This window comes from Nannospalax galili, unplaced genomic scaffold, assembly GCF_000622305.1.
Source record: "Nannospalax galili isolate Female #2095 unplaced genomic scaffold, S.galili_v1.0 scaffold721, whole genome shotgun sequence".
Classification (NCBI taxonomy): Eukaryota; Metazoa; Chordata; class Mammalia; order Rodentia; family Spalacidae; genus Nannospalax; species Nannospalax galili.
This window is the reverse complement of record NW_008344843.1, coordinates 141,585-152,437: the sequence shown is the minus strand read 5'-3', so window position 1 is coordinate 152,437 and position 10,853 is coordinate 141,585. Positions and strand designations below refer to the sequence as shown.

The 10,853-nt window shown below is 51.8% G+C and overlaps 1 protein-coding gene across 12 annotated transcripts in view; it reads right to left on the bottom strand.

Moving 5' to 3' along the window:
* The window catches only part of Atat1 (alpha tubulin acetyltransferase 1), a 12,270-nt gene extending 1,450 nt beyond the window's left edge, over nucleotides 1-10,820 (bottom strand). For 3 of the 12 annotated variants that reach the window (XM_008841230.3, XM_017800156.2, XM_017800157.2), the window contains exons 1-10: nucleotides 10,656-10,817; nucleotides 10,184-10,244; nucleotides 9,993-10,084; nucleotides 9,821-9,881; nucleotides 9,576-9,689; nucleotides 9,320-9,421; nucleotides 4,427-4,472; nucleotides 4,249-4,317; nucleotides 2,392-2,463; nucleotides 1,978-2,221 (exon numbers count right to left, since the gene is read on the bottom strand). In XM_008841230.3, the coding sequence (XP_008839452.1) occupies nucleotides 1,978-2,221; nucleotides 2,392-2,463; nucleotides 4,249-4,317; nucleotides 4,427-4,472; nucleotides 9,320-9,421; nucleotides 9,576-9,689; nucleotides 9,821-9,881; nucleotides 9,993-10,084; nucleotides 10,184-10,244; nucleotides 10,656-10,762 (968 nt within the window). In that variant the 5' untranslated portion in view covers nucleotides 10,763-10,817. Of the gene's footprint in view, nucleotides 1-138; nucleotides 1,553-1,977; nucleotides 2,222-2,391; nucleotides 2,464-4,248; nucleotides 4,318-4,426; nucleotides 4,473-9,319; nucleotides 9,422-9,575; nucleotides 9,690-9,820; nucleotides 9,882-9,992; nucleotides 10,085-10,183; nucleotides 10,245-10,407 lie in introns of those variants that run through there. The other 9 variants (XM_008841228.3, XM_008841227.3, XM_008841231.3 and 6 more) reach the window with 8 other exon arrangements.
* Nucleotides 10,821-10,853: the final 33 nt, after the last annotated feature.

Here is a 10,853-nt window from a genome sequence, read left to right as displayed (position 1 = left end):
GGGGGGGGTGTAGTAACAAGGCCAAGGTGAGGAGGAAAAGGGAGTCCTGAGGATGACAGACTGTTGGCTCTTGGAGGTAGGTAGGGCTTGTCTCAAGAGCACTGTGGGATTATTGGGGCACATGTGAGGAAGTCACAGAGTGGGAGAGGAATCCAGAACAGTCTAGTAAGTAAGCAAATCCCAAGATGCCAGCAAATCTTAACACCTCATCAAGGGCTCTAGACAGGCCAAGGGCAGAAGTCACTGGGGGAGAGCTGAAGGTTTCCGAGGGGTGAAGGAGTGGACAGAGGCCTGCACAGGGCTGCCACAGCTCCAGAAGAGAACCACTGACAAGGAAGATGACGAGGGGCGGATCTCAACAGGAGCTGTGAGCTCTGCTCAGATCTGAACACCCAGCAGAGGTACTGAGACCCCAGGGGATGAGGGTGACGCAGAAATGAGGCTCACGCCTTCAGCTGTTTTTCATTGAAAATGTCAATTAGAAAACACAAAAGAATACACATTTTATTGAGACAACACTGAGGGAGAAGGAAGGCGTAGGTGGGGAGGAGGGAGGTCCTGCTCCCAAGGACTTGAAACAGTGGGGTGCCTGATCTGCCTTTCAGGGGGTGCGGGGAAGGACCTTGCTAAACCCTAGACATGGAGCAGGGAAGGAGGCTCTTGCTACGGAGGAAGTAAGGAAAGGCAGGGCGGCAGAGGTGGTCCCATCTCATCTCAGACGACCTCACAAAACAGGAATAATCTTATTTACTAAGGAGGGAGGGGTGTCAAAGGAGATTCCAGAATCTAATGGATTCTTGAGACTCAGGTTGATCTTCAGAGATATAGCTAAGAGTCATCCCAGAGTGCTTGCTGGGATCTACTGCCAAGTAACAGACTCCTTCAGAGACTCTGGGGGAAGTGGTACCTCGGAGTCTCCTGTAGAGACCCCCAAAACAACATTAATTTGGAGATTCCCTGACACATATACACAATACATGGAAAATAAGTTTGGCAATGTTGAGAGGACCCCACTAGGGTGGGCAGGGCCCTGTCCCCCTGCCTGGACTGCTCTGAAGCAGGGCCTGCTCACAGGCTGGAATTAGCAGGCAGAAAGGGGAGGTGTGTTGGGCAGCAGGATGCAGGATTAGAGCTACCAGTGGGCACCGTGGAGGGAATTCTCCAGGGACAGGACTCCTTAAAAGGTTTCTCTGGCAGAGGAGGCCTTCGGGCCTTCCATGGTGGTCTGGAGTCTGACCGTATGCAAAGAATGTGCTTCTCTAGAGAGTCACTAGGGGCCACCCACCAGGGGTTCTGGCAGCAGAGTGGACTGTCTACTGTAAGAGTATTCAGAGCCCAGGTCTGTGCAGGGCGCCTTCTGTGGTTAAGAAAAGCTACAAAGTATTGGGTTATTTAGAACCCTGACAACCCAGTTGTCTAAGAAATGGGAAGGAATCTTAATGGAAGAGTGGGCTACAGGTTCAGGGAGAGGGGATCTCTGCCCATCCCAGGTTTCCCAAGGAGGGAAGAGGGTAGCTGTCAGTATCGACTCTCATCAGAGCGGGGAAGGGAGCTATGGAGGGGTGTCATGGACAGGAGAGAGGGAGAGGGAAGGGAAGGGAGAGAGAAAAACAGAAGTCAGAGGTGAAGAGGAAGCCAGGAGGAGAAATAAAGGAGATGCCCACACCCTGCCTGCCTACAGGAAAGGCTGGCTCTAGGCACACAGGCCTTGGTGGGGGACCCACAGGCTCCCAATCTGTGTGAGACACTGCCCATCCCCATCAAGTGTTAAGCCAAGATCCCTAAGTCTTGGGAGGCTCAGGGCCCCCACCCAATGGATCCCCAAGTGTTCCTACCCTTCCGTCTGCCTTTCACATAACTAGGGTCCCTAGTCCGTATAAAGCCCCCTCAGGTCCTTCCCTTTTTTCCCAGGCCACTGCTGCAGATATTTGTGGTTTTGGATAGTTCTGCGGCTTCTGAACACCCAAGTCTGGTTACCTGGTGCGGCGACGTTGTGCCGGGCTGCCCCCAGGGTCAGTGGCCAGCAGAAGGCGGGCAGTAGGGTGTGGGGGGCAGAGGCGCAGGGAACGCAGCAGCTCCTGTTCTGGCACGAAGGGCCGGAGGGGACCCCGATCTGGCGAGTTTCCCAGACTACTGGAGCGTGGCGGTGGGTGGGCTGGAGGTGTGGCACGGCGAGGGGCCCTGTTCAAGGGCCAAGGGGGCTCCACTGCCACCTTCAGAACTGGGGAGAGAAGAGCAAAGAGGGAGGAGGAAAAGAAGAAAAGGGAGAAGTAGGTTACAGCAAGGACCAGGAAGAAGAAACTGCAGACCTTAGAGAACACTACAGTCCTCTGGATCCCCGGCCTGCCACCCTCCCCAGCCACCCTCCTGGGAGTCCTCAGCCCCTCTTACATTCTCGGTCACTGGAGGAATATGGCTTAATATCTCCCTCTGCCCTCTTGGGTGGCAGCTTCCTTGCTGGAGCTGGTGGTGGAGAGACAGAGGGAGGCTTTAGGAGACGCCCCTTGCACCTCTCCCCTGCCATCCCCCCCAACCCCAAACCTCTGCTCCCTGACACCACAGCTCCTCCTGGGAGCACACTGCAGCACCCTGCTGTGGCAAGTCAGCACACCAAAGGGAGTGTGGGCAGATGCTGGAGCACTTGGGGACAGCCAGGAGGAGTAGGCCAAACAGTTTCAGGAGAAAGATCCAGGGGAGACCAGGGACTGGGAGATGCGGGAAAGGATGGCCAAGAGGAATCCAGCTCTTACTGTCCGTGGGTGCTGTCAGGCCCCCCTGGGGTTCTGGGGCAGTGGAGTGGTCCCAGCTGGGCTAGCGAGGACCCTGGGTCCCTCTAGATGAGATGGACAAAGCCCTTGGTTAATTGGAAGTTGCTCTGGAAGGGAGCAGGGAGAGCAAGGTGGGGTAGAACCTCCTTCGTACGTAGAAAGATACAGAGAGACTGAAGTTTTATTAGTTTAAAAACTTTTTAAAGGAATGAGGAAGCTGGGGTCTGCTGGCTCACAACTTTAGTCCTAGAACTCAGGAGGGAGAGGCAGGTGATTTTGAAGCCAGCCTGATCTACACAGCAAGTTCCAGGTCAGCCAGGGCTACAGCAAGGTCCTATCTCAACCAAGAATGAGAAAATGTGGACATATACAAAAGGGCTTCTGCAGGTGGGAGCTGCAGATGAGGATCTGCGTCCTCACCATCCCAGACGGTGGCAGATCTGACTTCCAGCAGGGGCTGCTCAAGCGGAAACCAAAGTGCACAGTGGACATGGAGGGCCTCTTTGTGCCTGAGTGCTGGATGCCAGTAGGGGCAGTGGGTTGGTCTTTGGCTCACTGCTACTCCTCTTCCTGGCCAAGAGGAAGGTGAGAGCCGGCCACAAGGCCAGCCCAGGAAGGGGTCCTTCTGTGGCAGCACCTCACAGCACTGCCCCCCTGCCTGAGGATACACAGGGAGAGTGGGCTGGGCTCAGGCTGCAGGCGGCCTGTGAAGGTTTTTTTTATCCAAGTAAGTTGCATTATTTTGTTACATGTTATAAATTTTGAGTACTATCTTTTTTTTTTTTTAATTTTATGTGTATGTGTGTATTGCCTGCATGTAGGTAAGTGCACCTGTGTTGTGCAATGCCCTTGGAGGTCAGAAGAGATTCTCAGAGCCCCTGGAACTGGGGTTATGGATGGTGGTTAGCCGCCATGTGGGTGCTGGGATTCAAACCTGGGTCTTCTGCAAGAACAGCCAGTGTTCTTAACCACTGAGCCATCTCTCCAGCCCCTTGGGCACTATCTTCTAAAAGTAATATTTAAATTCCATTTGCCCCACTATCCCACAGCTGGAAATATAAGGCGTGACCGCACTTCCCTCTGTGAGGGAACCCGAGGAATTTACAAAGGAACATGACTTTGGCCTGTTTTGAGGGAGCTGACCACCTAGCAAAGAGGCTTTGCTGACATCAGTGATCAGCCAGGCTCTGAAGGGCCTTGCTTAGAGAGACCCTGTGTGAAGGTCTCAGGGGACAGTTTGCCTCTGAGGAAGGCCAGTGCAACATAGCATGGGCTTCAGCGTTAGGCTTTAGGTCCTAGCCAGACAAAATGCACTAGCTCCAGGGAGGGCAAAGACAAATGAGGGGCCTGCTGGGTATGTGGGTTGCTTTAGGATTTCCTAAACTATCCACACATAGCACCGAATGCTTGGGGCCTCTCAAGAAACTAGCCATCCTAGCCATTAGTGTGCTTAAGATCCACCCAGTGACAGAGGCTTTACCAGCAGGCGTGGGGTCAGCCGCAGCAGCGCGGGAATGTCGAGTTGCCCTCAGGGAGGGAGCAGGGGGCCCTGTGAGGAAGGAAGGGGTGATGGCCCTCAGTGGGGGCCAGTGGGACCTGTAAGAGCCCACCTCTTTCCTTCCCCTTTCCCCGCTACAAGACAAGGTAAGAAAACTTACGATGTTGATGGGCAAAGAAGCCTTCAAAGATCACAAAGTTGTTCACCTAGAAGATAAAGCAAACAGCTGTGTACTTAACCTCAGCACACCCTGGGGTATAGAACCTGTGCCAGAAAGACCACCGGGGCAGGCTGGGGATGTGGCTCAGGTGGCTTACATGAAAATGAAACCCGGGGTTCAGTGTGTGCTATCACAAACTAGGTGTAGCAGTGCAGGCCTGGAATCCCAGCACTTGGAAGGTGGAGGCAAGAGGCTCAGGAGTGGCAGGTCATCTCAGCTACACAGTGAGTTTGAGGCCAGTCTGGGCTACATGAGACCCTGTCTCAAAAAACAAACAAACCCACAGTGGAAAGAACAAAAGCCAGATCTCTTGTCTTTGGGGCAGACCAGATAAAATCCCAGACCCCAACAAGCTGGTGCTAAAGTTCATGTGGAATCATAGAAAAATTATACAGAGCCAGTCAAGAAGACAAAAATGAGCATTAGCACTTCCTGGTTTCAAAACCTACACTACAGAGCTGCACACATCAAAATGGTATGGTGGAAGGGTCTCAGTGCCACAAAGACATGATACTGTGGAAGTAGCACAGGGCAGCAGACTCCATTCGTGGAGTGAAACAAGGATCCAGAAATAAGCTGGTTTTCTTTTCTTTTTCTTCCCTCCCCTCCCCTCCCTTCCCTCTTCTCTCCTGTCTACCACCAACCCCCCCATTGGTGAGTCTCCTGACCAGCCTAGAACTTGCTACATAGACCAAGCTGGCCCCAAACTCACAGAGATCTGCCTGCCTCAGCCTCCTGAGCGCTGGGACTAAAAGGCATGTGCCATCGTACCTGGCTGTCAACTGGTTTTCAACAAAGGTTCCAAAGCTATTCAACAAGGGATGAACAACTGCCCTTCAACAAACCGTGTTTGGATAAATGAATATCCACAGCAAAGTTCTGATTCTGAGTCAATATTTCACATTGCAGACAAAATGTACATCAAATTGATCAAAGACCTAAATATAAAAGTTAAAACCATGACACAGAGAAATAAGTGGTAAAATCTTCATAACTTTGAATTAGGTGACAGTCCTGTGGTGTCTGTGCCCTTCCCTCTTGTCTATGCCCCCCATCCTGCTGTCCATGTCTTTGCTGTCTGTACCCCCTCATCCTGCCATCATACCTCCCCATCCTGCTGTCTGTACCCTCCATCCTGCTGTTGTACACCATCCTGCCATCTGTACCCCTCATCCTGCCGTCATACCCCCCATCCTGCCATCTGTACCTCCATCCTGCCGTCATACCCCCCATCCTGCTGTCCACACCCTCCTTCCTGCTTACACTATCACTCTATAGCCATTCACCCTCATCTATTTTCTTTTTTCTTTTGAGGGAGGGGGGCTTGCTACCAAGCCTATGACCTGAGTTCAATCTCCAGAACCCACATGGTGAAGAGAACCAACCACCACAAGTGTCCTCTGACCTCGACCTGTGCACCGTGGCACACATACCACCCCCATGCAAGTAAATAAGTATTTAAAAAATCTTGGTACCGGGGCTGGAGAGATGGCTCAGCAGTTAAGAGCACTAACTACTCTTGCAGAGGACCCAGGTTTGCATCCCAGCACCAATATAGCGGTTAACAACCGCCTGTACTCCAGTTCCAGGAGATCCTGTACCTTCTTCTGACCTCCTCAGGCATTGCATGATGCAGGTACACTTACACACATGCAGGTAATACACTTATATACATAAAAAAAAAATATCTTGGGGCAAACAGTAAATTAGGAGGGGGCTGGCTCAGAGGTTAAGAGCACTGGCTGCTCTTGCAGAGGACCTGGGTTTGATTCCCAGCATGCACATGGTGACTAACAAGCATACAAAACTCCAGTTCTAGGGGAATCCAACACTCTCTTCTGACCTCCATGGGCATCACACAACACGGGTGCACTTACACACAAGCAGGCAAAACCCTCATACAAATAAAATTAAATAAATCCAGTAAATTATATCTCAATAAAAACCCTAGCTCTACTTTTAAGTTCCCCCAGGATCCTGGTACATGAGTCAAAATATGGGGTACTGCGACATCTCAAGCTGTCAAAACAAAACATAAAACAATACATATTAACAAGGCATGGTCCCAAAGGTTAGGTCTCCAGCAGGTGCTGTTGGGAGTGGTGGAAGCTCTGGGGCTGGGGCCTGATCACAGGTCAATTCTGGAGGGGACACTGGAGCAGTGGCCCGCCCTCTCTTCCTGTTTCCAGGCTGCCACTTGGGCGGGTCCCGGCAGTCCTCTTCCAGGAGCTCCTGGCCTATGATGCTCTACTTCAAGGGGCCCAAAAGCAACAGGGACAATTTGAGGGTAAAAATTGAACTGTGAGCCTTTATCCATTAAGTTAATTTACTGCCAGTGACAAAAGCTGACCTAACCTGGGGCTGGAGAGATGGCTCAGCGGTTAAGAACAATGATTGGTCTTGCAGAAGACCCGGGTTCAAATCCCAGCATCCACATAGCAGCTAACAATTGTCTGTAACTCGAGTTCCAGGGAATCTGACAGCCTCTCCTGTCCTCCGTGGGCACTGCACGACATGGGTACACTTACCTACATGCAGGCAATACACACATACACATAAAATAATAAAATATTAAAAATATTTTTTAAAATATTAAAAAAAAAAGCTGACTGACCTAATGCACAAGGCTAAACAGTTTATACACATACTGAGAGAAATTCAGTTGGCTTCAAACAGGGAATGCTGGGCGGTGAGATGGCTCAGGAGATAAGAGCTCTGCCATGCAAGTAGGATGAGTTTAACTCCCGGAACACACATGGCAGAAAGAGAACTGACTCCCACAGGTTGTTCTCTTGCCTCACACATGCACCATGGCATGCACATGCCTGCACTCACAACATACAATCATACTCTCACACACAGACCAATAATAAAATTTTTTTTGTCTATTTGAGACAGGGTCTCCCTGGTCTGGAGCTTCCTATGAAGACCAGGCTGGCCTGGGCTAAGTGCTAGGATTAAAGGTATACACCAGCACCATCATGTCTTACTGCCCTTTTCAAGATTTATTTTATGAGTATGAGTGTTTGCCTGCATGTATGTATGTACCATGAGTGCAGTGCCCTCAGAGACCAGAAGGTGACGGATCCCCTGAAACTGGAGTTATAAATGGTTGTTAGCCGCCATGTGGGTACTGAGAACTGGGTTCTTCCAGCCCTTCTGTTGTCTTTTTTAATTTTAATTTTTTTTTTAAACAAAGGCTCATGTAGCCCAGGCTGGCTACATGACGTTGAACTCCTGATCATCTGGAAAATCAGCTTCTAAGCTGGACATGATGGCTCATGTCTATAATCTCAGCACGCAGGGGGCAGAGGCAGATGGATCTTTGTGAGTTCAAGGCCAGCCTGGTCTACATAGTGAGTTCCAGGCCAGCTGAGGCTACTGGGAGAACCTGTCTCAAAATGACCAAAAAAGAAAATAGAATAGAGAGGGCTGGAGAGATGGCTCCATGCTTAAGAGCACCGAGTGTTCTTGCAGAGGACCCAGGTCCAGTTCCCAGCACCCACATGGCAGCTAACAACCACCTGTTAACTCTAGTTCCAGGGGCCCCAATGCCCTCTTCTGATCTCCACAGGCACTGCACAATATACATGCAGGCAATACACTCACACATAAAATAAAAATAATAAATTTTTTGGGGGGGTCTTTTTGAGACAGGGTCTCCATGTAGCCCCAGCTGTCCTGGAACTCACTATGTAGACCAGGCTGGCCTTGAACTCACAGAGATCCACCTGCCTCTGCCTCCCAAGTGCTGGGATTAAAGGCATGCACCACCACGCCCAGCTAAAATATTTTTTAAAAAGAATAGAAAAGAAAAATCCTTGGGCTAGAGAGATGACTCCATGGCTAAGATTTCAGTTCCCAGCACCCACACTGGGTGACTCACAACTGCCTGTGAGACCAGCTTCAGGGGATCTGACACCCTCTTCTGGCCTCCAGGGGTACACACATACACATAATAAAAGTAAATTCCCTCAAAACAACTGAACGGCCATAGAGTATGTGACAGTACAAAAAAAGTGAGTTGTACAAAACAAATCACGTATGATGAGGAATAAACAGCTCCTGGGAAGAACCACTTCTCTGTCCCAAACAACTTTAGCTGGGCACTGTGGCACATAGTCCTAGTCTCTGGGTGGCTGAGGCAGGAGAATCATGAGTTTGAGGGAAGGTGAGTTACAAACAAAACAGCCTGGCTTGGTGATGCACACCTGTCACCCCATTACTCAGGAAGGAGGTGGAAAACAAGAGAGTAAGCATGAGTTCAAGGCCAGGCCAAGATACACAGCAAGACCCCGTTTCCATTACACACGTCGGGGCTGGCAAGATGGCTCAGTGGGTAAAGGCACTTGCTGCCAAGCCTTATGACCTGAGTTTGATCTCCAGGACCCAAATGGTAGAAAGAAGAGAACTGATGTTGTCCTCTGACCTCTACAAACATACGCATAAGAGAGAACATACACAAAATAATGTGATATTTTTTTTAAATGGGGGGTGGGGGGGGCAGTGGGAGATGGGGCTAGGCATGGTGGTGCATGGTGATCTCAGCACTTGGGAGGCAGAGGCAGGTGGATCTCTGTGAGTTCAGGGCCAGCCTGGGCCACATAATGAGATCCTGTCTCGAAACAAACAAAAAAGGGAGTTGGGGATATAGCTCAGTGGCAGAGCACACGTGTAGCATGCCCACGGCCCATGGATGGATCCCCAGTATCACAAAATGATCACTTAATCATGTAACAGGAATGTTCAGTGAAGAGTCACATTTGAGCTCTGACCTGTGGGACGATGGTCTAATGGGAATGCTCAATGAGGAGCCTCATGCAGAGCTCTGACCTGTGGGACAGTGGTCTCCAAGTTGTAGTGCTTATTCAGGAACTTCAGCAGCTTTGGTGATGGCCTGTCAATGGCCAGCTGGTGTGGTTCAACTCGCTCCTTCTGCAGGGAAAGGACATTACCTTAGTAGGGCTGGTAGGGGCTGTGCCAGCAGGCCGTCAGGGGCCTGGCCAGGGAACAGGAAGAAAGGACAGGGGAACACTGCGGAGGGGCAGCAGGGCCTCTGGGTGCCTTGTGTATCTGTGGTGACTGATACCTGCAGCATGTAATGGAAGAGCTCTTGGCCGTGGCCATGACGTTGCACTGACTCGTGGATATAAAAGTCCAGAATGCATAGTGGTTCTACTTCATTGTGAGCCTCACGGTCATCCTGTGAGGAAAAGAACAGGACATATTTTTACCATCCGGACACCTTTGCTGTCGTGCCTACCCGGTGGTCCTCCACCACTTCTCTTCTCCCACACCACAGCTCACAAACGTCCAGCTCCCAGCAACACTCACCAGTACAAAGAGCTTCTTGTATCCAACTTTGAGGAAACCAATAATGGCTCCTTTCCCTGCCCTGTGGGATGGGGAAAATGATGAAGGAGCCAGTGGCAACGCCTGGGAGTCATAAGAAAGGGGGCGGCTGAGGGGAGGGGTTCCGTAGGGATGGAAGAGCATGGGCACTCACGGTCGGGCAGAAGTGTCTTTTAGCACATAAATGACATGGCGGTTACTCTGCATCCTCGATGCACTGGTGATGGGAGCAGGAAGATGCTGGGCCTGCAGAGATGATGGCAGACTCGTTCAGGCCCCTGCCCACCACCCCACAAAGTCCATCACCCCACAGTCTCCCTCCACTCCAGCTGGAGATGCCCGTACCTTGGCAGAGGCCTTGCCCAGTTCATCTACAATGGTCATGATTTGCTGCTGCAGATCCACACTACAGAAAGAGAAGACCGTCAGATACTCCCTGGGTTGCAGCAACCCGAGGTCACCCCTGGCGGCCTGGCCTGGGCCCCGACCAAGCTGAAGTCCCGGGGCTTCTGCCTAGGGGTCTCACTGACTTCCCACCCAGCCCTCTGGGGTCCAAACTTGGGTCCCACCTTTCAACCGTGGGACAGTAGGAAGGGTGGGTCAACCACAGCCTCTGGTTGAGACCACATTGGACCAAAGGGTGAAAGGTCATGGAAGCAGACGGATTAACCCCTAGGCGTAGGGTCAAAGGTCACTAACAAGGCAGGCCAGGCCCTCAGAGGAGTGGCCTCTGCTCAGGAGAAGGGGGCGTGGTGCCTGCCCCAGGTTTGGAGAGGACCCGAGACAGAAGGGCCGTGGGGCGGGTTTGAGCTGTCACCGGGCCGGCGTAGTGGTTCCGGGTCGGCGGGCCGGGGGCCGCAGGTGCTGGTCCAGCACGGTGATCCGCTCCGGGAGCAGCGCGTCCACATCGAACGGGAACTCCATGGCCCATTGTGCGCGGCCGGACCCGCCCCGCGCAACGTCACTTCCGCCCCTGCCGCCTGCCTGTGAGCCTTTATCCGTAAGCCCCGCCCCG